At 41.8% G+C, this 26,801-nt stretch overlaps 1 protein-coding gene across 1 annotated transcript; it reads left to right on the top strand.

The window, feature by feature from the left end:
* Nucleotides 1-26,801, top strand: LOC311046922 (proline-rich protein 5-like; the record flags this gene model as incomplete). The annotated part of the gene is made up of 9 exons (XM_084059501.1): nucleotides 1-326; nucleotides 8,834-9,002; nucleotides 15,426-15,506; nucleotides 15,962-16,010; nucleotides 19,893-19,950; nucleotides 22,950-23,041; nucleotides 23,714-23,851; nucleotides 24,601-24,715; nucleotides 26,425-26,801. The coding sequence occupies exons 2-9, from the start codon at nucleotides 8,881-8,883 to the stop codon at nucleotides 26,799-26,801; spliced, it is 1,032 nt and encodes a 343-aa protein (XP_083915627.1). The 5' UTR covers nucleotides 1-326; nucleotides 8,834-8,880.

The following is a 26,801-nucleotide window of genomic DNA, read 5'->3' as shown; positions in this document are numbered from 1 at the left end:
TGTACAATGAATACAGACAGTCAGACAGTCACTAAACTGTGATGAATTTAGGATGGACTTTTTGTGTGGTTTAAGACAAGAGTCCAGTTGGACAAGGAAGCGGATTTTTGACAGATCCCTTCTTAGGTGCACTTCGTTTGTTTATTTATCTTTTTTTACGCCGAGGACTCGGGGAGCGAAAGGCATCACTTCATCATGAGGGCTGTCGTTCCGTTCATTATATATTCTATATTATTTATACATTCTCCAAGGACTCAATTTCACTTTGTGAATTTCAGCGAAGGAATTGACGTCTCTGCTGTCTGAAGTGATCTGGCAACAATAAGGTCAGTTTATGCTCTGAAATCATAATGTCACCAGTACCAGTGGTGTAAAGTAACCAAGTACATTTACTCAAGTACTGTACTCAAGTACAATTTTGTGGCGTTTTTACTGTACTGGAGTATTTCCATGGAATTTTACTTGTAACTGAGTATTTCTATATTGCAGTATTGATACTTTTACTTAAGTAAGTAAACAATTTAAGTAAACAATGTGGGTACTTTTTCCACCACTGGTAGCTACTCATGCAAGTGATGTGAAAATAAACACAATGGTGTTTAAATAAACACAATGGTGTTTATTTACAGAAGACTCAAGATTATGATCTGTATCTCCTCACAATAAGAAGTGTTACTGCAGTCGGTGCTCTGCTCTGTCTTCAGTTGCAGAGAGAGAGAGAGAGAGAGAGAGAGAGAGAGAGAGAGAGAGAGAGAGAGAGAGAGAGAGAGAGAGAATAAAACCAGTTTATATCAACCTGATCAACTGATGAGATCTTGTGCAAATTGTGCATGATGTGTAAAACTTTGACACTATGAACTGCCACCTGCTGCTTGCACAGCAAAGTGGGTGTTCTTGAGCTAGACCAGTGGTTCTCAAACTTTTTTCATGTCAAGGATCCCTAAATGTGTGGTGTTAAAAATGTAAAAAAAAAAAAAAAAAAAAAAAAAAAAATATATATATATATATATATATATATATATATATATATATATATATATATATATATATATATATATATATATATATATATATATGAATATATATGCATATAGGGCCCTGGGGGTCCCCGGACCCCACTTTGAGAACCCCTGCATTAGACCATGGACAACCATAACTCTGAGAGTGTACAAATGGACCTTTAACGGTTCCATTTGTACACTCTCAGAGTTACAGCCACATAAGGGTCCATTTGGTTCCTAATCCTAACTATCCATCATTTATCTGGGGACCCCCTGGAACCCCTTCAAGGACCCCTGGGGGTCCTCAGACCCCACTTTGAGAGCCACCGATCAAGACAGCACAAGGTTGGCATAAAGAATCATACATGCACATGTTATGAAGTGATTATGTGCTCAATACGGATTTCAATCGTTCTATTTGGCTAAATTTTTAGAATGACAGAGCTAGAGAGATGTCTGTTCTGCTACATAGTGTGGGTTTTCAAGGGAAGTAAAGATGCTCAACTGAAGAGATTGACATGACTATCTTTACTTTTCCGCACATCTCTCTCTTTCTCAATTTTCCCGCTATCTCACCTATAGCCCTAGAAGGGTTGTGATATTACATACATTTCATGTATGGCATACATGAAATGTATACAATGTTACAGCTATTCTAGGGCTATATCTCACCACCTCTCTCCTCTGACTCTTCCTAGTTTTGCTCCTAATAGTTTTGCTCTTTTCCTCTCTCTCTCCCCCTCCCGTCTTCTCCCCTTCTCTGTCCTCGCTTTACCTCTGCCTTTCTTCTCCTTGCCAGTCGTAGTGTTTTGACCCCTGGCCCATAATTGTATTAACCTCACTGAGTAGTTTCCCATGACAGGGGTGAGCGCCTGTTGCAGGATTAGAACACAGACTCTGTTAATAACACACAACACACACATCCAGTCCCATTCACTCACATCAGCAGGCCTGCAGTGCAGCCCACAGATAAATGGGTCATTTCTACACAAGACGGGAGCATAATAAGTCATTACATTTACAGACGTGTGTAGTTAATTTGATTTGATTACATTTCACTCTTACTTGCTTTGTGTAATACCTGTTGCCTAATAACATATGGTACAGTTGTTTTTTAAGATAAACAAGGATTGCAAAGGTCAGTTATAATTTAGCATAATATGTTCAATGTTCACACTTTGAATAACTTGACATGGACAGAGGATGTTATTTCAGGAACCAGGACGGATGAATTGTGACTGCTTCCTCTCTAATTACATTATACCTGTAGATCAGAGAAGAAGTAAAACGGAGAAGGTTGTAAAAAATCTGTGAAGGAGATCAGATCCTAGATCAGCAATGTTACAATCAACCTAAAACACCCTAAAGACTCTTCTCCCTCATGGCTTCCAAACTGTGGAATAAACTCCCCATTGCAGTCAGAACTGCAGGCTCCTCCAACTTTTCCACCATAGAATGAAAAGACACCTCTTCAGAATCTACTTCATCCCCTAGCGCTTCTTAGTCCTTGTATCCCTTTGTGTCACCTTTGATTGATAGTTTACTGTGCAGCCAAATATATATTGGTCAATTGTTCTCAGTTTTTTTGTTACTTAGATTGTTTTTTCTTGACCACAAATGTTAAGAATGTTATTTATATATCATGTAGTTTAGACAGATGCTAGGTTCATTGTTGTTTACTTGGTAGCCTAGTTTCTTTGAGGCACTACATTGCACTGTACTTATTTGACTATTTGCCTTGTTGTTTATTGACTAGATTTCATGCCAATTCTGCTTGTTCCGATCTCACATATGCAAGTCGCTCTGGATAAGAGCATCTGCTAAATGCCTAAATTGTATTGTAAATCGCAAACCTTACCAATAGTAAGGAGGATAAGGGTTAGTGCCCTGTTGCCCAACGTTAACTTAAAGGATGATTATGTAAGTAAAGCATAGGCATGTGCAATGTGCACATGTGCTCTATTACAACTACTGTTAAAGCCTTAGTCTAAACACTTGAGACAAGTAAAAGGAAATGTATGCAACGCTTCTAAATGAACCCTTTAGCTTATAGGTAAATATTTAGGGACAAACATGTTTGAAACTTCCAGTAGTTTCTGCAACCGGGCCTAATACTCCTTAATATTGGTTGATTGGAAACATTGCTGATCTAGGATCTGAAGCGTACACGTCTCTCTGGATAAGAAGAAGTCATCATATAATTGAACAGAATGCAAAAACCCAGCATTTGTCTCCGGTCCAGGGGCCTCCAGCTGGGCTGTTGGGTCCTCCCCAGCCCAGTGTTATATCCCACAATCCTTTGCTGTTGATGTGGAGCCATGCTGCAGTGACAGGAAGTAGCCGCAAAGGGCTCACACACAAACACATTGTTTGTTTTCTTGTGGTCTGCCAAAGAGAGCAAGAGAGAGGTTGCTAAACACCGAGTAAGAGGTCGCTAGGCAACCGGCAGCAGAGCACACACAAAGAAGAGGCATGGTGGGGGGGGGGGGTAATGTTTTATGTTATATTTCTAATTTTAGATTTTCTTAGCACTTTTCTTTCTCCCTTCTCTTCACACATAGTCTCTGTATTTCTCTCGCTCTCTGTGCACCTCTGTCTTTCTGTGGCGCCGGTGCTGCTCACTCACTCCCTCATGCACTTTCCAGTGACTGTGTGCTACTGTGTCCACTGTCCAGTCAGCTGTCTAAGTGCTGCTGCTCCTATCTGTAACGCGTGTGTGTGTGTGTGTGTGTGTGATTAGATTCTGTGAGCGTGTGTGTGTGTGGGCTGTGGGGCGTGGGAGAGGGACCATGTGTGACACACCCACACACACACTCATCTGTTAACCACATGTCAGTGTAGCAGCATTTCATGGTATCAACTTGAAGAATCTTGAAACTTTCTTGAGATAGGTAATCCTACACTCTATGTATTGTCATTTTTTGTATTGTATAATAAGGGACATTACCATTGTGTTTTAATGCATTTTAAAGCATCTGTGCCACAGATTGATTAAAAAAGTATTTAAACACATGAGCACTAGCATTACTACTCTTGTTGTAGATCAGTTCTTTTCAGCACAGAGATTTGGTGTACAGTAGTTGGAAAAAAAGGACGGCGCCAAGTACCGACCCTTGGGTGACACCAGTCAATAAAGTATAAAGGAGTTAAGTGGTTAAAGTTGGAGAAAAGATTTATTTATGATAAAAATGCAGTGAGTTATTTACAGTGCAAAACATTTCACCAACATTGACTCAGATATTCAGGTAAGTTCTGTAACTCTTTTATGACTTAGGATCATCAAATGAACTGAGCAAACATGACCTGTAAAAAAAAAAAGAAGGAAAATGGGGAACATTTATGTACAATATATGGAAAAGTTGTGAGATGTATTGCCACTGGTATGGTCCAAGCTGAACAGAAGTGAGACAATGTTGATTATAATGTTGCTGATCTAGGATCTAATCATTGTATTCCTAACTATTGGTTGATTGTAATTAAGGAATCTAAGGAACTTAGATAAGATAGTGCACACCTATGTTTATTGTACGTTTTCATTTATTTATAAAAAGCATCAGCTAAATGAGAGCACCTCTCTCTCTTTCTCTCTGTCTCTCTCTGTCTTTGTCACTCTGTGTCTGTCTCTCTTTCTCTCTCTCTCTCTCTCTCTCTCTCTCTCTCTCACACACACACACACACACACACACACACACACACACACACACACACACACACACACACACACACACACACACACACACACACACACACACACACACACACACACACACACACACACACACACACACACACACACACACACACACACACGCTGAGCTCTCACCACAGGGCTATTTTCGAGAAGCCTGGCTCACAAACCCATACAGAATCCTGTTATGCAGTCATTCAACTTCACTTCCTACTGGTCTAGCATAGCATAGTGTGGCTGGGCCTACACCGTGTTAGCATAATGTAGGTGGAATCTGCAGCAGTGTTGCCAAGTATGCTTATTATAAGCGACTTTGGGCTTGTTTTTTCTGCGTTTTTGGGGCTTGTTTCTAAAGTGTTTTTGCTTATTTGGGCTTGCTTCTTAATGTTGTTTAAACCAGTTGTTCTCAAACATTTTCATGTCAAGGACCCGCAAATTATTATGTATTAATCGGCGGACCCCTATCTGAAAATATTTTGTGCCAGGGACCCCCCAAAATAGTCCAAATACTTTAAAATCTTTTCCAAGATTTTTTGAAAATAGCCAATGCGACACGTTGTGAGCTTGTAGATCGATGTACAGTATAAAGGGCTCAAGTGTTAAAACTGGTTGTTCTTTTGGGCTTGCTTTCGTAGACCTGGCCTCTTGTTTCTCTCGCAAAATCTGGCAACACTGATCTGCAGGCATTGTCAGTGTGTCAGTGCCGTCATTAAGACAGATGTTTGTGCTGTAAACAGCTCTGTGGTGAAGTTAGAATGCTCATACAGGAAGCTCTGGATGTAAGGAAGGAAGTTGGTGTCACAGCCTGACTGTACTGGCTTTTCATATGAGTCATATGTCTTTATGTCTGTCTGTCTCTGTCATTATACATGTCTCTGTCTTGTCTTCATCATCATCTGTTTGTGAAACCCTTGTGTGTGTGTGTGTGTGTGTGTGTGTGTGTGTGTGTGTCTGTCTGTCTGTCTGTCTGTCTGTCTGTCTGTCTGTCTGTCTGTCTGTCTGTCTGTCTGTCTGTCTGTCTGTCTGTCTTTTTCATTACATCTTTCATAAGTCTGCCTGGATGTCATTATACCTTTTGTGGTCTCTCCATCTGTCATCTTTGGGACAATGGTCGGGTCTCTGCTCTATATCTAGCGTTTTGAGACAACTTAGTTGTGATTTGACACTATAATAAAATTGAACTGAATTGAATCTATCCATTCACTATTCTTGTTCCTCTCTCTGGGTTTCTTTCAGAATGAACAACTGATACCAAATCATTTGTTCATTTTGAAACTCACAATTCCACACAGACGTCAAGACATCTAACTGACAGACAGAGCAATGACTCCAGATGTCATTATCAATCCCGCCAAGCGTTGTATACAGAAGTACATCAGTTAACCAGAACAGAAATACAATCCCTTGTCCTGACCTTTGACGTATGAAACACAGTTTGTCAGTTGGTCCTCATAATTCTCATCTTTAACACCATCTGGCTGGCAGGTTGTCCTGGATTTGAAGATGACAGCGTGTATTGACCAGGGAAATTCAACAAAATGAATACACCTGTCGTTCAGACACTTAATTGCAACATTTCTCTTTCCTGTCTTCTTTCTTGGTGATGCAGCTGTGAACACAGTAACCGCCCTCCAACAATATCCCCTACTGGGATATATTCTATTTGATGCGTTCTATTATTATATCGTTGCTGTCGGGCAGAAACCTTGTATCGCCATGTTTCAAATTGTCATGTTTTCTTTGTAAGTGTATGCCCCATAAAAGTGTCACACAAAAGTAGTGAAAAGAGCAGATCTACAAGCTCACACCGCGTTGTGAGCTTTACTTTTGTTTAATAATAATATAAAAGGAACCGTTTTGGACATAAAAGGTTAACTAAATTCACTTCACTGTGTTCCTCATTATGCAACAATGACCAGGTGCATTGTACAGGTACGTAAGTGGTACTGCTGCCACAATGATGTTCCATCCCTGAGAGGAATTGTTTGAGAAAAATACAAGTTAGCCAGGGATAGGATTTAAGAACTGGAGTGATATGCTCCACTTTCTTGATATTAGTAAGGAGTCGAGCAGCAGCGTTCTGAATCAACTGCAGTCGTCTGATGGATTTTGTAGGGAGACCTGTAAAGACACCGTTACTGTAGTTAAGTCTACTGAAGATGAATGCATGGACACGTTTTTCTAGATCCTGCTGAGACATAAGTCCTTTAACCTGTGCTATATTTTTGAGGTGATAGTAGGCTGGCTTTGTGATTGTGTTAATGTGGCTGTTAGTCTGAGTCCATGACTACACCAAGGTTTTTGACTTGGCTAGAGGTTTTTAACATTACCGATTAGAGTTGGGCGCTGACTTTCAATCTGTCTTTCTTGGCTCCAAAAAGTATTATCTGTTGTTTGTTCAATGCATTTATTCAGTGTTTGTATTGGACCATAGTCCTCTGATGATATGTTATGTAGATTTGTGTATCTTCTGCATAACTATGGTAGCTTATTTTGTTGTTTCCCATAATCTGAGCTAGTGGGAGCATGTTATTGAACAGTAGGGGCCCTAGAATTAGAGATAGATACAAAATAGTCTCTGTTCTCTAAATATGATTCAAACCAGTTTAGTACTGTGCCAGAAAGTCCCACCCATTTTTTCAATCTGTCTAGTAATATATTGTGGTCAACCATGTCAAATGCAGCACTGAGATCTAGTAGTACTAAGACTGAACATTTTCCACTGTTTGTATAGTTTAGTAAAGTGAGCTCCATTTAGGTGAGTCCTGGGAGTGAGGTCTGATAGTAAGTAGTCTAATTATTATTAGTCTAATTACTATATTTATGTATGTACTGTACGTACATACCTGTATGTCGACTCAAAACTAGACCAATCACGGCTCATGTCACTATTTTCATGATGTTACGAAAGAGAAGCACCTCTGGTTATGAAAGCCTAAAGGGCTTGGTAAAGGAAATGTGAAAAGAGTGGGAATTTTGGGTTGTAGTTGAAAATCCATGCATGAAATAAGGCATATAATGAGGCATAGAGTAGACTAGGGCATGCCCACAAGCAGCCATTGTGATTTGTGCAACTGTCACAAACTGCACACTTAGTAACTTCAAATCAATAGTTCCAGATTGAACGCTGTTATTAAACTCTATACTGTATGTCTTGCTCTTTTATAAGATGCCAATAGAAGATGCAAAACGTCTCATTAATTTTCTCTGACATACGGTTCACATACTCCCACGCAGCTGCACTGTGCAAGTACGCACTCGCGCGCGCACACACACACACACACACACACACACACACACACACACACACACACACACACACACACACACACACACACACACACACACACACACACACACACACACACACACACACACACACACACACACACACACACACTTGTTAACATGTTAAAAATAAAAATAATACAAGGACTGGTGTCTTTACACAACGCTCATCAGAACACCACACTGTGCATACTAAAACACATATGGCCAGTGTACATGTGGTACAGGTGGCATTTTGCAGTCTGTTCCTACATGCTGTACTGAGTGACAAACTGTTCGGCCACCCAAATGTAATTAGAACATCAAAACAGCACAGAACACATAAAGAAAATAAATGCTAACACTGCTTATAATGCATTATAATCATCTTTTTACAACACTGTATAGTTATAGTTATAAGAACTCATTAATACTGCTTTATAACAATAATCACATGATAAAGCCTTCTATAATGACTTATAAGGTCAAATAGGTATAAATGCAATGTAATCTGTATAACACTGTATAAATACTGTATAAACACTCATAAGTACTAATACTTATACACTATGATCCTTGCCAAAACAATCTGAGTGTCCAGCAATTATGAAGTATCATAATACTTGACAAGTCATTATAGAATGCTTTATAGTAAGTGATATGATTATTGTTATAAAGCATTAGTATTTATGAGTTCTTATAGCTACAGTGTTATGAGCAGATTACAATATAATGCATTATAAGTATGCATATAATGCATTATAGACATGCGATGCATAGCAAGTGTCACCCTTCTTGTAAATAGGAATATTGAGATTAGTATCACTATCATTTTATAATAGTGTATTTATATAATGTCCTTGTGATTTTGTCTCAGCACCCTTCAACCACACTATTTCCTTTTTTCCTGAAGGAGCCAGGTGCATGATGGGATCGTTCCGGCGCCCGCGGCCTCGCTTCATGAGCTCCCCGGTGCTAACGGACCTAGCTCGTTTCCATGCCAACTCCCCCTCCATGCAGCTGTCCAACGCTAGCGTCTGGAACAGGTAAACTGAATTGAATAATCCGAACTAACATGACCATCACCTAACCCAGTGGTTCTCAACCTGTGGGTCGGGACCCCCAGGGGGGTCCCCTCATGATGTTGGGGGGGTCCCCAGATGAAGTGACTATTTAAGGACTTTTTAAGGACCTCAAAAGAAAGAAAATAAAAAGACCATTACTGCATCAGAAGTAGTAACAAACCATACTATAAAACTGTTCAAACATTGGCCAAATAGTCAAATCTAATTTAAGAATTAAAAATAGAAGATCTACAAGCTCACAACGTATCACTTTGTGAGCTTGTAGATCTGCTATTTTCACAATATTTATCTGTGGAAGTGAGTCAAACTAAATGTAATGACTCAACTCCAATGTAATGACTACAATTCCAAGTGCTTGTCAGGGTGGGGGTCACCAGTTCAAATATGATTGTTTTGGGGGGTCGTGGCCTGAAAAGGTTGAGAACCACTGACCTAACCTATCAAATACTGAACACTAACTGGAACTCACATAACATAAACCTTACTCTAACTTGAACTAACTTAACCCTTTCACTGCCAGAGTATATACTACTAAATAAGGCCCAGACTGCCAGCGATTTTTTTATTTTCTTACCTTTTCAAGTAGTCACAGAATATTTATCTCCAGTACGATCGATCCCCTGACGGTTGCTAATCACGGAGGGTTTCACTGTGCTTCTGCAAAATCCTAACCCTAAACCTAACCCTAAACCTAACCCTATTCTAAGTTGATCTAACCTCTCCTAAACCAGATATATGTTAGGTTAGTTGAAGTTAGGTTTAACCTAACTCTAACTAACCTAACTTAACACGCACACACCCTACAACCCAACAAACGGCAGCGGCCTTACTCTGCAACTGTCTGAGGCCAGTGGCCAGCAGTGGTTAAAATATGGCCAAACTACTTTGGCAAGATTTATTTCTTAATAATATGAATGTACAGGATAATAACACATATAATAATAATAATAATAATACACTTTAATGTATTTTACAGAGTATTGGACTCGAGTCATAGTGACTCGACTCGAGTCTGACTCGAGTCGCATATTTGACGACTTGCGACTCGACTCGGACTTTGTATGTAAAACTTGCAACTCGACTCGGACTTTGAATGTAAAACTTGCGACTTGACTCGGACTTGGAAGGTAAAAGACCAACGAGACTTGAGACTCGACTCGACTTGCTAGCCAATGACTCCCGACTCGACTCGACTCGAGACAAGATGACTCGGACGACTTGTTTTGTCATCGGAGTTCCCCCCCATAATAAACACAGCAGTTGAGATTTCATTTGGCCAGAACTTTCTGAATTTTACTTGAATTCTTATAATTGTAATGTTTATATGATCTGTAAAGTTTATATTTTCATTTGTTATCAGTCATGAATTTATTCATAATTTATTATAATTTATATTCTTATTTTCTGTAATTTATTTCCATGCGCAATCGTGCATAATATACAGCGCAGTTGAGATTTCATTTGGCCAGAACTTTCTGAATTTTACTTGAATTCTTATAATTGTAATGTTTATATGATCTGTAAAGTTTATATTTTCATTTGTTATCAGTCATGAATTTATTCATAATTTATTATAATTTATATTCTTATTTTCTGTAATTTATTTCCACACGCATCTTCAAGCCACGGTGCCGTAGATACATAACCGGAAAACTCGCCCCAAAACACCATCGCCCCCATTTGTTTTCGCGGACCAGCGGTTCTTGTATTCCTGTAGTTGTTTTACTGAGGATAAGGTTAGAAATAAGTTTACGGTTAGCCATGTTATTAGTTTTACTGAGGTTAAGTTTAGGAATAAGGTTAGGTTTAGGCATAGTTTAATGAGGTTACGTTTAGGAATACCAGGTGAATATCACCGGATTTCCCCCGGGGTGACTGTTTTGGGGCGAGAGTTTTGGTGTTTGTCTGCAGTGGGCAACAGCGCATGCGTACGCAATAATGCTATCAGGATCAGATTATTAGATATTATTATCAGATATTAGAAGTATATTGGGTACCAAATATACTTACCAAAGAAGTTTTACTCTGGGAAGGTTTTCAGACTCATCCATTCATTGCACTGACCCAAGTTTATTGTAGGCCAAAGATTTATATATTTGTAATGGTTAAGGTTTCTTTATACCTGCCCAATAATCTCTCTCTCTGTGTGTGTGTGTGCGTGCATATATATATATATATATATATATATATATATATATATATATATATATACATACATACATACATACATACACACACACACACACACACACACACACACACACACACACACACACACACACACACACACACACACACACACACACACACACACACACACACACACACACATATCTAGGTGTGCCCTGGGATCTTTTGGCTATGCCAGGTTCTCAAAAAGGTTGAGAAACACTGCTTTAGTGTAATTTAGCCTTTCCCAAGTTCTAACTAAATTATCAGACATGTAATGTTGTAATGGATAAATGAACAGCTTTATGCTGGTTTAATTCTTGACTTTAAGATACGGTTTCTCTCTTCAAGATATAAATCTGAGTGCTTTGTGGGTGGGCTGGGGAACAATAGTAGTGAGGGACTTGACACAACCTTGTGACTCGACTTGTGACTCGGCTTGACTTGCCCACAACAGAAAGACTTGGGACTCGACTTGGACTTGGGACCAAATGACTTGGGACTCGACTTGGGACTCGGACCTGAGGGTGGATTGACTTGGGACTCGACTTGGACTTGGGACCAAAGACTTGGGTCTCGACTTGGGACTCGGACCTGAGGGTTGGATTGACTTGGGACTCGACTTGGACTTGGGACCACATGACTTGGGACTCGACTTGGACTTGGGACCAAACGACTTGGGACTCGACTTGACTCGGACCGGAGCGACTTGAACAATACTCTGGTATTTTATGTACATTATTGAAAAATACAGTTATTATATATAAATTGACAAAAGGTTGATGAATGAATGAACAGACCATGCATGCATTATATTCATTAGACATAAACACAGTGTTGTGATGCAAGGCCATACATAGCCTTGCATGACAAATGAAACAAGACATAACAACACACTTAAGACACAAGAAGAAAACACAGCACAGCAGGATTCTGGGTGGCCACAGTGGGTGGCGTACATTGTTTGTTTCCCTAACTGGTATAAATACACACAGACATATTACTCCTTCATGTGTGTGTGTGTGTGTGTGTGTGTGTGTGTGTGTGTGTGTGTGTGTGTGTGTGTGTGTGTGTGTGTGTGTGTGTGTGTGTCTTTGTGTGTGCATACATACAGTATTCAGATTATTGTTTGTATGCGACTGTGCATGTCTAATGCTTCAGAGGTGACCATATATTTTCTCCCTGCTGTTTACTAAACCTCTCCCATCAACACACCAAACCACTGTCTCCTCTTATGAGACATTTTGTGTGGGAAAGAGATATTTCAACGTGCTTACTGGGGACACAGTTTAACCACTTGGACTCTCGCAAGCATATTCTGGGCAGGGCATGTCATAATAATTTAACTTTTGGCAAAAATATTCTACAAAACGTTTCCTGAAAATAGCCAAGCTTTTAGATGGTCTATTTTCGGTGAAGAGATGATGTATACGGTAAAAATGAGGGGGGCCAAGGATAGACCCCTGGGGGACCCCGATCAACGAAGTATATAGGGTTTAAGTGAGGAGCAGGGTAAAATACTGTAGTCTCTCTCGTCTGTAGTCATCCCTGCTATGAACTGACATGATGGATAGATCATGGGGGGAGAACTTCTCACAACACAATTCCCATCCAAACTGGGTGTTGCATGAGGTGATGTTTTCATCACCTCATGCATTTACTGGTGGAGTTGTGAATGTTTTCTTGGGGTGTTTTTTGTCGCAGTGTATTTGCACAGACCTGACATTTTTCCTCTGTATTTTACCTATCCTATTAGGAGCAGTGAGCAGCCATTAGTGTAGCGCTCTGGGAGCAGTTAGGTGCTAATTGTCTTGCTCAACACATTACTGAGGCCTGGAATTGAACCTGGGACCTTTGGCTTCCCAGGCGGGCTCTCTAACCATTCAGCTATGTTATTTGGTCAGATTTAGGATCAACAACCACAGAATCAACAAGAACAGACATCATGTGTTGGTCAGCCTCCTCTGTTGCAACAGCAGCATGATCTGTCTGTCACAGAGTCCTCCTCATATTTGCATAATGTTCTGTTCATAATTCACCTTCATTGCAACTCATGTTGGGGTACATTTCTCCATTTTATGCAACGTCATTCTCTTCATCGTCTGATGATCCTTAGTCGTACCAATTTGTCTGGTGACATCTAAATTCAATATAGGGGCTTAAACTGGGTGGAAACTATTCAAAATAACTGCATTGCAGAACCAATGCAAAGACTTTAGGGCAGCCCTTCATATTGGGACGGTATCAGTATTGGTTTCCAAGGCAATACGTGTAAATTTGTTAGCAGAGGTTTTTGAATTTACATTTCCCCAGATGTATCGGCAGACGGGACTAGATGATAAAGAAAGGAGAACCTCCGGGCATCAGCCAGGTAGTAAGTAAGCAAGTAGTTAAAACAAATAAAGAGTATCCCACCTTCATTAAACTGGGACCACAGCTATGCACAGAGCCTATTAACTCATTTGATCAAAATCTGATTAGACATAATTCTTTCTTCACTATTCTAGTGGAAAGTAGGCATGTCTGCCAAGATGCCCCAAATTTCCACACTGGGTCAAAAATGCACACGGCCCACCCATCTGACCACTCAATAGGCTGCCGTGTTAAGTGGTCAGATGGGTGGGCCGCGAACGCTTTCAAGATTTTCAAGTGGGCCCTGATCCAGAAAAGGTTGAGGAACACTGGTCTAGGATCATTATTTCCTTTGTGTTCCCCATCTCCCTCTCAGCCCACTGTCTGTCTCCAAGAGAAAAGACAAACTCCAAGGAGGTGTGAGCCGTGGACCTTAGAAACGAGTTCATTTGTTTAAAAAAAGAAAAGAAAGAAAAAAGTAGCACGTTGTTTTCCACCATTAGCTTGTTTTTGTTGTTTTTTGTAAGCTGACCTGCTTCCCTTTGATTCCTTTATGAGTCTGCAAGCAGGAAGAGACTACAGTGGGAGGAATGTTAAGAGGAAGTGTGTGACAGTTTGTGTGTGTGTGTGTGTGTGTGTGTGTGTGTGTGTGTGTGTGTGTGTGTGTGTGTGTGTGTGTGTGTGTGTGTGTGTGTGTGTGTGTGCGTGCGTGCGTGCGTGCGTGCGTGCGTGCGTGCGTGCGTGCGTGCGTGCGTGCGTGCGTGCGTGCGTGCGTGCGTGCGTGCGTGCGTGCGTGCGTGCAGGCGTGCGTGTAGGCGTGCGTGCGTGTGTGTAGGTGTGTAGGTGTGTAGGCGTGCGTGTGTGATTGGGTCTGTGTGTTACTTTTTGTGCATGCAAACCTTACTTATCCTTAATGGGCAGCATGGGAGTTCAGATTACTGAAACTCACAGATATTTCATAGCAGAAGTGAATGTACTGTAGATGATAAGACTGACTGCTTGCATTGTTAATTTATTTTTAAATGTTTCCCACCAGGCCTGTTCAGATAACTAACAGGTTCAAATAACATTCCAGTTTTCCAGTGGGGTTCCAGTGGGGTTGAAAGGGGACAAGACACAATCAAACACAACTACATATATTGAATCACTATTACATTATATCTAATCCCATTATATTACCATTTTACTGTATATTTGCTGAATGTGCAGTATGGGTGGTTATGTATGACTGTTTTTGTCAGATTGTGAATATGACCCGGTGAGGAAGAGTATAGCCTCCACTCGCTTTCCAACCAGGAGAAACCCCATGTGGGTCTGTTTCCTGTATCGCTACAGGAACTGGTCAGAGCCCTCAGCAGGAAGCTTAGTAGGAAACGGACGTGGCAGTAGGCAGATGCGACCCCAAGGGATAACTTCCTTTGGCACTTTGTGTGACCTGGCTGAATCAGCTGGAGGTGCCATGGGTTTGCCACCAACACTAACAAAGTGCCAGTGAGCACTGAACCCCAAAAATGCTCCAGAGGCATAAGTCCTTCCATCATTCCTTCTTGCCAGAGCACATTAATTGTCAAGTTGTGTTGGGAAAAAATATCCATAATCTAATAGGAAGTTGGACTTTATACTTCCTGTGAAGACAGGAAGGCCCTGGGTCAGGTTCTGAGAACTGAAGTTTTGAAAAATAAAGGTTCTGACCCCTGGTCACTCACCGGTGATATTTCACAAACCTCTAACCTGCCGCGTGCGTGTGTGTGTGTGTGTGTGTGTGTGTGTGTGTGTGTGTGTGTGTGTGTGTGTGTGTGTGTGTGTGTGTGTGTGTGTGTGTGTGTGTGTGTGTGTGTGTGTGTGTGTGTGTGTGTGTGTCAGTGTTCAGTCAGCAGTGGTGAAGGTGTTTGAGGGAGGAGGACTGCAGCCCAATGAGCTCTACACCCTTAACGAGAGCATCAGGTAATTAGCGACCTTCTTTCTCAACTCTTCTGAGTTTAGGCTACTTTTTTTTCTCAATAATCCTTTATTACAGGTGAGGTTATCCACAGTTCAGGTGTTTTTGAACCTGCTATCTTTTTCATCGTGGGTTTATTGTTCCTACATCGAGTTGCTTATGTCAGTCAGTCTTTTCATGGTTTAATTGTGTTCTCACCTTGATCTCTGACATGTTCATATTTAATCCTTAGCCTCTGCTGGTTTCTGTTTCTGTAGAAGATCTGTTTAGAAAATACATTCACTGACTCCCCTCTGTCTTGTCTTGTTCACTCTGCTTTGTTCTACTTTACCCACTCTGATCTGCTCTACTCTACTCTGTTCTTTTAAACACTGTTCTACCCTACACCAATCTGTTGTGCTCTATACTGTTATACTCTGTTCTGTTCTATACTGTGTTCTACTGTACTTCTCTTCTCTAGGTGGCTTCTAAAGACTGAACTTGGTTCTTTCATCACTGACTACCTCCAGGTAAATCAACTATCTAATCTCTGATGTGTTTGTTTTGTAAACATTCAAAGAAAAGATTATGAACATCCTCCGTTTCTTGGTGAATCATGAAAAACAAGACGGGGCTCGCAACTCACTTTTAAATGCTCAAAAGTTGTATTTACAGCAAACAGCACCAGATAGGACGTTTCGGTCTTTTTCAAGTATAAGTATATACTTGAAAAAGACCGCAAGGGTCGAAACGGAGTATCTGCTGCTGTTTGCCGTAAAAAAATAAAATAAAGTGAGTTGCGAGCCTTGTCTAGTTTTTTTTGTTTTGTATGTATACATACATACAGTACATACATAGATATACAATACATGCATATTACATTTTTTTTTTCTTGTCCTGCTTAAAGGCATGTGGACAGTGATTATGTGGTCTGTGGGTCAGGCGATGTTCTCTTTTATTTGTCTGCTGACGGTGCAGCCTTCTCGGACACAAACCACCAACAGAGTTGCTGTTGATGGTGTAGTGGCTCACCACTCCAGCTCCAGGCTAACATGCACTCTTAAGCTGGTCTAGAATCAGAATCAAACTTTATCTAGGATCAGATCACAGTCTTCTCTTGTGTCTCTCCTAAACTGTCAACTTGTTGAAAGCAGCCCTGGGTGCTGCTGGGTTCACTTTAATTGAGACGCTGTGACTCTAAGCTGATTACTGAATACCTTCTTTCTAAACTTTGTTCTAAAGCAGCAGGAGAGCAGGAACACTCAAAGAGAGACTGCTGGTCCTTTATTTAGTCCTTCTGCGACTCACTGAGACTATACCGGGCTCACTGCTCAAGTCACTAACGCCTGATTTATACTTAGCTGCAGACCACTGTCTCGCACCAAAAATAGCCGATCTATAAGCTCACACCGCGTTGCACTGCAACGCGTTGTGAGCTTATAGATCAGCTATTTTCAGTACGTTGCGCTGGTGAAGGATATGAGCCCAGTAATCCTACAGGTTTCCAATTCACTCTCTCTCTCAAATCCTACTACAGCCACATATCCTGTCAAGGTGTCCTTGTGCAAGACAGCGAACTCCCACCTGCTGTTTATTAGAAAATAGAAATCACTCGTGATGAGACTATGGGGAATTACTATTATGACTTTATAAAGCAAAGTCTCATAGCTGTCAGATGCTTTTGAGGTTTCGGACGGACAGGACGTAAGGTGTCGGCAGGAAGTCCTCCTCTTCCTGTGTGGAGGAGAGACAGACAGCAGTCTTCCTGCCACTGACTCCTCATCCATCCTGTTCGGTGTGTCTGGCCACAGCGCGGGCCTGACTGCCAGTAACCATATCACAGAGCGGCGAGCTGGGGAACTTCCTCACCACACTGAGTGACTGGAAAGGCTGCTCTGTGTTTTGGAGTGATGCTATTTGTGTCTATTTGCAATGTAGTTCTTTCAGCCCTCCTTTCGTTCAGTCTCATTCCCAGTACAACTGGTCTTCTGCTGTTAGCCACTGCGAGCTGCCCAGTACAACCAGGCTTCTACCGTTGGCCTCTAGGAGCTGCCTAGTCTGTCTCCATAGTTGAAGATTTTGTGCCTTTCTTAACCCATTCAATCCGGGTCACTTTAGATTTCTTTGGCTATTCAAAAATAGCAGACATACAAGCTCAAAGTGCGGCACCGAGTGCCGTTGTCAGAGGGAGCTGAGGGGTCTAAAGCTGGACACCGCCATGCCAAGAGGGTGACAGAATTGAATGTTGTCTTTGTTGGTGTTTGGTGAATAAATACACTGTGTGGTTGAACTCTATACCATGCCTCTGTCTGTACTAATTCCAACCGCTAAGATGGTCATTCTCACAGAGACATACAATACTATAAAAGAAATCATCAGTACTAGGAGCAGAAAAAGTATATTTACAGAAAAACAGTGGGGGGGTCATTTCTTTTGGCAAGCTAAAATACTTGTCTCGGTCCAATTGCAAATTGCAGATAGGTGCTCTTTTTTGGCGGTTTTGAAGGAGGTACACTTTTTGATGGCTGGTGGTAGGGCATTCCACATTTTGGTAGCATAATAGTGGAATGAATTCATCCCCATGTTTGTGCCGGATCTAGGGGGAATGAGATCAGTGGAGCTAGCCTTTGAGGTGCTAGAGTACCATGAGGTGCATGCATAGTCAAAATGACATTGGATGAGTGCTCCAGCTAGTGTCCTCAGTGCATTCCTATTGACCAGAGATTCTGCCCAAAATTGTATTCTTTGGTTGACTAATTTGATTACTATTGTTGCCATTTTATCACTGGAAAGGGTTTTATCTTACAACCCAGATAGGTAATCTCTTCTTTCCTAGTGATATCATTGTCACTCAACTCTGATCGTAAAGTGTGTGGCCTTATTGAGGTTAATTTTGGACCCAAAAATAATGGATTCAGTTTTACCTGTGTAATGATTGTTTGTTATCAGCGAGCCATGTGCAGATTAGTTTTTTGGTCTTTTTCTTCCTTTATTGATAGGGAAGTAGACTGACAGGAAATGGGGAGAGAGATGTGGGGGGTGACACACAGCAAAGGTCGGGATCGGGAGTCAAACCCGCGACACGCTGTCAAGCTGGATTACCAGCGTATGTCGCATCAACCTGCACCACTAGGCCAGCGGCCGCCCCCATGTGCAGATTTTACCGAGCTCGGAGCCAAAGCCTTCAACCTGCAATTTGTTCTTGTCTGAGACCAGGAAAGCCGAGTCATCCGCGAACAAGAACAAATTGCAGGCACATGCTGTCATGTCGTTAATTTACTAAACGATTTAAATCTTGTGGTACGTGACACAGCTGTGGCAAAGACAATCAGCAGCACAATTAACACAGCTGTGCACATAAAAGAAAACTAAAGAACAATTTAAAATGAAAACAAAGAACAAATTAAAGAATCATAAAATATCTAAAATATTCTTCACAAATCATCAACATAAGGGATCAAACGGGAGCAATATGAATCAGCTAAAACACCTATGGCCTGATGTGCCCTGGCCTGAGTCATTCAGGATGAGTTCAAGTCACAGTATCATCAACATAATTTTTTTAATTTGTATTGAAAATATTTTGATCGAGATATAGCCTACTGATTTACTGTATAATGAATATTACTGTATCTGGGGTCCTCTTGCCCCAGGGACTGATCCCTGGGGCACGCCCTTGGATACACAAGGTAGAATGCTTGATTTGTGCTGAACTGCACTCACATTTTGTAATTGTAATTGTGACGTCCATATCAAATAAATAAACAACACATAACATAACATAACATAACATAACATGACATAAAGGCTTCCGCTAGACTAGGGTCAAAGGTGCATGCTATCTCTAATACAGACACTTCTCTGGACTCTTCACCAACCACAACAACATCTGGTGTATTAACTGTCAAATATGTAAAATGTGTGACACATGGATGGAATTACACGGGAATGTTTGTACATTCTCACTGAGGATGCGTGATATTTTGATACACACACATACACACACAGCCCTTTGTGTTGTTACGACCTCATCTTCACACAGCAGATGGCGGCTCTCTATCTGTTTCTCACACAAACACACACACACACACACACACACACACACACACACACACACTGTGTTTTAAAGATGATCAATTGTTACTAGGATTTAAATTCATAGAATGTAATTAAATACTCTACCCGTCTATGTGATTAAAATTGCTAGTGTGTGTAATTGTATCATCATGTTCACGTCTGTACCTACAATATTAGGCAGGACAGGAAATTGTCTGTTTGTTTATTATTATTATTATTATTATTTTCTTTGAGGTTTACTACCCACACAGAGAGCTGTTTAGCCAGGCAGGTTTCTTGTAGGAAGGTAGTGAGGCATGTGTTACATTCCCTGTCATGTACTGTTTTCATCACAGAACCAACTCCTGACCAAAGGACTGAGTCACATCCTGGAAAGAATCCAGCTGTACGAGGGTGAGTGGTTCTGTTAGTACTGTACATGGTGATGGGTTACGCTGGTTTACTTTTGAGATTCTTTACCCAAATCCCTAGTCCACACTTTAAGGCCTGTTCACATTTGCCATTTGATTGATTGAATACTTTATTAGTCAAAGATGTAAACAGCACAGAAGTACAGTAAGACTTGGGCTAAAAGGATAACAAAAAAGGTCCTGGGGAAAAAGTTTCCATTGTGGTCTATTCAGTTCAATTGAAACCGGACTGGGAATCCATAAGTTAAATACATATTAAACAGGGGTCTCTGTCGAGCATTGAGCAGTTAGGATAGGATGCACTTTACTTCTCAGTATAGTGCTGTTTGTATTTCAAAACTACATTTGTAACTAAACCAGCTGCTTTTTGAGTGGTACACACAAATAGTGTTGAAATTCGGTCACAGCTTTATTGTATGCTTGCAAATAGTGACCCTGCAATATCACCCAGTCTTTTCTAAATCTTATTGTCTGTGACAAATTATCTTTAGAGGTGAGACATGAAGTATTTTAAAAGTCTTTCAAAAGTTATGTCATAGTCTTATAGTGTTAGGTGTCAGACATTTAAAAGTCTTTTAAAGATCTTGTTGTGGGCATAAGCTGAGAACCCAAATTATAAAGCTCAACGTGTGAAGATACAGGGCCTGGAGGACGCTGTAACAAACTCCTCAGATACTGTCGCAGAATTTGAAACCTTGGTGTCAATTATTCCCGGCCAAGAGGAACGGCTTTCAGAAAAGTGCTTAGACCGGGAGAGGGACACGCTGGGGTGAAAGAAGGGACCGAACATGGGCAGAAAGAAAACCAAGTACTTTGTTGCAAAGTCTGCTGAAGGAAGTGCTTCAACTGGATGGTTATCCAGTGATAGACGGAGCCCATAGAGCTGGCCAAAGGCACCATGGGGATGATGAGCCACCGTGACATCTGATTCTGAAGGGACACTACTGCCATGCTGTGGGGGGAATACTGCGTAAGGTCAACCAACAGGAATCTAACATTTCAATGGCAGGGGATTCAGGTCTTCAGTGATCTTCCATATGCAGTGGTCAAATGCTGTGCAACCTTTTACCCCAGTAAGGAATCCCCTGCGAGACAAATCCGTCAAGAGTCAGGTTTTGCACAGCCTGGTCAGGCTCGGTTGTTCATTGTTCATAAAATAAAAAGTTCACTAACTTCTATACTAACTACTGTATTATTTCCTGATTTACGTGACAACAACACATGATAGTGTGTACACAGGAATTGGGGAGGGAACACGACACGTGACATGCTTACAGATGTAAACACAGCTGTAGTGAATGATGGAGGAGGTCAAACTAAATCTGTCTTCAGCAAAGTTTACAACTATCACAAACCAAACTTGGCGGTATAGTTGCATTTCAATTTAGTCTTCAGCGCTGACACTTAACGATGCAGTTGGTTATGTGAAATGTAAAACTTGCGGGGACCTGATGAGAAATGACAGCAAGAACACTGGGAATTCAGGCTTGCAGCGACACGTGGATAGAGGGTGCAAAGGCAAGATGCAGGCTGCAGTGGCCAGTACCTTGGAGACTACTATTACTGGCTTCGCTACTAGCTCCTCAAAGAAAAGTACATAGCAGTCCAAAACAAAGATCATTGAGAAATGCATTGCATACTGTTGTGAAGATGAGATTGTGCGACTGTTTGATTCAGTTGTAGGAGATGAATGAATTTGGACATTCCAAGAAGCCATTGGTTTCCATTCATTTTAGTGTGGTACTGTATGCAAATTATATTCAATGGGCTAAGCATGCAATAACACCAGCATGGCCCTTGAGCTATCAATTTATGTTGACGTTATCTAATATTGTGGTAGTGTTAACAGTAAACATAAATTAAACTTAACTATTGAAGCAGGACTATTGCAAATCAAGGTACATGGCATTTTGTTAACAAAGTCATTCAAACTAATCAGAAAAGTGTTAACAACAGCAGTGTTTCCACCAGAAGACACAAAAAACAGGTGAGAATGTCATGAGATAAATAATCAGACCGCTAGTAACCGAATATGGCCAAACATTAATGTGCTCAATAAAGTGGTATGGGTGACAGACCAGGGTGCAAACGTAATGGCTGCCCTCAGACCATACAGACTACTTGATTTCCAGGATCATCTGTATAATATTGTGCAGCTCTATGCCCTCAATCGTTCACAGCCTGGCACAGACAGCCCCTGAAGATGTGTTAATTCTGCAAGCTGCCAAATCGTTGATGAAGTATATAAGGAAGTCGGGCTTGGCAGGTTTGCTGTCAAGCCCGGTGAAGCAAATGGGGGACATGAGATTTAGTACGGTCTACCACACTTTAAACTCTGTCCAATTGGTGAACCAAGAGCTGTGTGAAAAGATAGAAAGTTGGCGCATCGAGCACTACTGCAGGAGGACAACAGACTCTCCTTACCAGGCAATCATCCGTGAACGTCATCTGGAAAAGTTTAGATAAAGGATCAACACAAAATAGCCACGTATCTTTGGCCCAAATACAGTCAGCTCAGATTGTTGTCCAGTGCCAAGAGAGACCAGCTACACCAGGAGGTTCAACAGCTGAATGAGCTAACCACACGTTGCACCGTGATGCGTTGTTAGCTTGTAAATCTGTCCTTTTTGTCATGTGACGCCCTCACTTGAGTATGGTAGGGATGTTTACAAGGAGCGCAAGCAGCACTTACAACAAATGGAGTCAGACCCCTGCTTAGGCGGAAATGGGTGAGACCATGCCAAAAGGCAAGGTGATTTTTTTTTGGTGCGCCTAAATTATCCGCTGGTGCACCAGCATGAAAAACGTCAGCACACCAATGCAACCAATGTAAAAAGTTATTCTGGAGCCCTGCACTACGGCCTACATAGACTCATCCTGTTTGAGGTGTAGAGATTAAAGATGACAGGATTAATTTCTGTAGAAAGATAATTTGACTTGCCTTTCTGTCCTCCGCTCTGTCTGTTGTCTCTGTCTGTCCAGGGGAAAGACAGCTCCTCATCCTGTCTGAGATGTGGATTCGATTCTTCACTGAAACTCTACCTACTCTACAGGCCATCTTCTACCCTGTACAGGTACAAATACACACGCACACAAACACACGCGCACGCACACACGCACGCACGCACGCACGCACGCACGCACGCACGCACGCACGCACGCACGCACGCACACACACACACACACACACACACACACACACACACACACACACAGGGCTTACCTCTACTAGATGACACACAGCAGTCTTCTGTAAATATAATAATTATATAATATATGTATATGAAGCAGGTCAAATCAATCAACACTAGAAAATAACAACGAGCACTCTCAGTCTTTTTATGGTGGGTGGGTGGGTGTGTGTGTGTGTGTGTGCGTGTGCACGTGCACGTGCAGAGACGCTGCTACTTACCCATACCCATAGAGTACTGAGTGACATGCTTATTGTATCATGAAGACATATGCCATGATGTTGTGAATGTAACCTTACTGCACCTACTGTATAATATTGTGTCCTTGTATGCTCTCTTTATGTGGACATAAATAAATGGTTAAAGTGTGTGTGTGTGTGTGTGTGTGTGTGTGTGTGTGTGTGTGTGTGTGTGTGTGTGTGTGTGTGTGTGTGTGTGTGTGTGTGCGTGCGTGCGTGCGTGCGTGCGTGCGTGCGTGCGTGCGTGCGTGCGAATTTGAGACATAGAAATACATAAATATGGCATTTATTTTTGTGTGTGTGTGTGTGTGTTTAGGGTCAGGAGTTGACAGTCAGACAGATGGTTCTGTTAGCCTTCAGGGACCTGGTCCTATTAAAACTCTCCCTGCAGGACAGCCTGAGTACTTCACCATGCATCCCTTCAGCCATCACACAGATGCTGCTAATACTGCAGGTACACACACACACACACACACACACACACACACACACACACACACACACACACACACACACACACACACACACACACACACACACACACACACACACACACACACACACACACAGAGTAGACACCTTTATAAAGTGTGTGTAATCTCTGGGCTCTATAGATCACCGAAGTCTGACGTCATTTACCCATCCTACCTGGTCCCCCCCCCCCCCCCCCCCGTTCTGAATTCCCATATACGTGTTTAATATCGCGACAAATAACAACTGTGTTCCAAAAATAAACAATGGATATGAACCAACAACTGACAGTGAGAAAACGCTAATGTTACTTCCGACGAATTAGTTAAATTTTCGCCAGAAACAGACTGTTTCAAATATGAGTGACTGACTATCATAAACAATACAGAGCCACCTCCCTGACAATATCGCCGAGACAGTTGGTTTGTTTTTGGACCACAATTCTTATATGAGACGATTCTAAGATGACCCAATGTTATTCTCCATAGCGAAATTACTTTACGAACCAGGGGATGGACGAGTGACATCAGGACTTCTGTAGTCTATACTCGGTTCACTCCTTTTTACACAAAATGTCTTTGTCGAAAATAGCCGGTCTTGCGACGTGCAATGCGACACGCTGTGAGCTTGTAGATCAGCTATTTTTGCCGAATGTACACCCCAGAATAGGGCCACATGGGGTTAATTGTCTGTCTAATGATCTGTCTGTCAACTCTGTCTGTCTGTCTGTAGGGTGTTCATGACCCCAGTGGTCCCAATACAGAGTATTACCAGTTGGAGCGGTTGGTGGAGATGGTCATCTCTCCATATCTTGGCAAGGTCCTGCATAGCAGTAGCCTGGTGCTAGGTCAGTTATCTTCATGATTATTATTTGAATATGATTATAATAACTATAAAAAAATCTAATCATTGAAAAGCAGGATATAATTTAACACATTACAGTTACAGTATATAAGTGAAGTAAGGCATAATCAAAGTGTAGGCTAATTACTTTTAATTTACTTCTTATTATATTATATTGCATTATTTTGATAACTTGCATGGCTCTGAGTTGAGTACTGTTTATTCATATTTGGTGGTATTACACTCTTTGAATAGAAACTTGAATAGAAAGAATGGCACCATCTTACCTTAGTAACGTGGGAGAAGCCATAGTAACGACCTAGAAATGATTGCCAACTGAGTCAGTCACCTGACAATAGTCACATCTTTTACACACGCATATGTTTAATGTTCCCCTAAAAGGTAGAAAATATATTGAAATCCATGTTGAATTTAAGGATAGCTTGTTGTAATGAGGCTGCTACGCTAATATTGAATCAGGGAATTCTCTGGGGCCATGTGTAATAATAAATATCGAAGTAGTATATACGTATACAGTATACGTTTGCAACACATGTGTAGAAAACAAAGTCAGTTCCAGTGTTCCCCCACCCTGGACACGTAGTGCTGATGGTTTTCTATCTATCCTACCAGGACCTCTATTACTGCTGGCTTCCTAACCTACCAAGACCTCTAATACTGCTGGCTTTCCCCTATACCAGGACCTCTAGTGCTGCTGGTTTTCTATCCTACCATGACCTCTAGAACTGCCGGTTTTCTATCTATCCTACCAGAACCTCTATTACTGCTGGCTTCCTAACCTACCAAGACCTCTAATTAAATACTGTTGGTTTTCTATCCTACCGGGACCTCTAGAGCTGCTGGTTTTCCGTATGTAGGGTAGTAGAGTGCAGGTATGCAGCTGTATGATCCTCTTATGAGGAGAAGGTGAGCAGCTAATCTCTTGTTGTTAAAGTCAACTCTGGGAGCAGCTCAGCCTGTTGGGCTGCCAGGGAATTAGTGAGGTCTTTCACACACGCACGCACGCACGCACGCACGCACGCACGCACGCACGCACGCACGCACGCACGCACGCACGCACGCACACACGCACGCACACACACACACACACGTTTCGTTTGATGCACTGTACAAACAGAGAAATGGTCAAGCAACTTGTGAGCAAATACTTGACCTCTGGCCCTGCTTTTGTTCTTACAGCAGGGAGCCAAATGTTTTAAGAACAGTTTGTATTCCAAAAGGAGAGTTGACAGCAGAGAAGGAGACCGTGTAAGAAACAGACAGTAGGAAAGCTGAGAGGGAGACAGTGTAGGAGAGACAGACAGTGTAAAAGCTGAGAGGGAGACAATGTAGGAGAGACAGACAATAGAAAAACTGAGAGTAGACAGTGTTCTGGAGGGATTTGATTCTTGACCAGCTGTAGTGGTCTGAAAGTTATGTTCTTAACTGAGGGACTGACTTGGAGAATAAGTGTTTAAATGAGGGATTTTCATGTCATCCTGCTGAAGCATTTTATAAACCCTGTACGTCCTGTTCTATTGTACTATCGTAGAATATATTTGTTGTTGTATATCGCATTATGAACCGTGTTCCTGAAAATAAAACACAAATTGCCCAGAATATGATTCTTAAATTAATTAACTACTTATGTCAATCAAAATCTAAGTTTGATACATTTCACCAAAATACTGACTAGGGCTTCTCTCTGTGCAGAGTCCCACCTCTCGGGGGCATTGCTAAGAGACCAGTCCCAGCCGGAGATTCGTGTGACCCAGCACCACCACTCGTCCTCCTCTGACACCTACTCTCTGGCGCCCCTGGTGGAGCAGGAGGGTGAGGCGTACCTGGAAAAGTCCGGCGGTGTGCGGCGCCACACGGTGGCTAACGCCCACTCTGACATCCAGCTTCTGTCTGCCGCGGGCAGAATGATGCATGCTGGGACAGCAGAAGAGGACAGCGGTGGGGGAGGAGGAGGAGATGAAGGGGGAGGGGGCATGGCTGACCGGCCGTACTACAGCCAACCAGATATCCTGGAGGTTCCTAGGGGTGGGGCCATGGGAGGGGCTTGCCAGGCAGCAGAAATGGGCTGA

This window comes from Gymnoscopelus microlampas (genome assembly GCF_963454915.1).
Source record: "Gymnoscopelus microlampas genome assembly, chromosome: 6".
Taxonomy (NCBI): Eukaryota; Metazoa; Chordata; class Actinopteri; order Myctophiformes; family Myctophidae; genus Gymnoscopelus; species Gymnoscopelus microlampas.
Note: the sequence above shows the minus strand (reverse complement) of the source record. Positions and strands in the feature narration are given on the sequence as shown.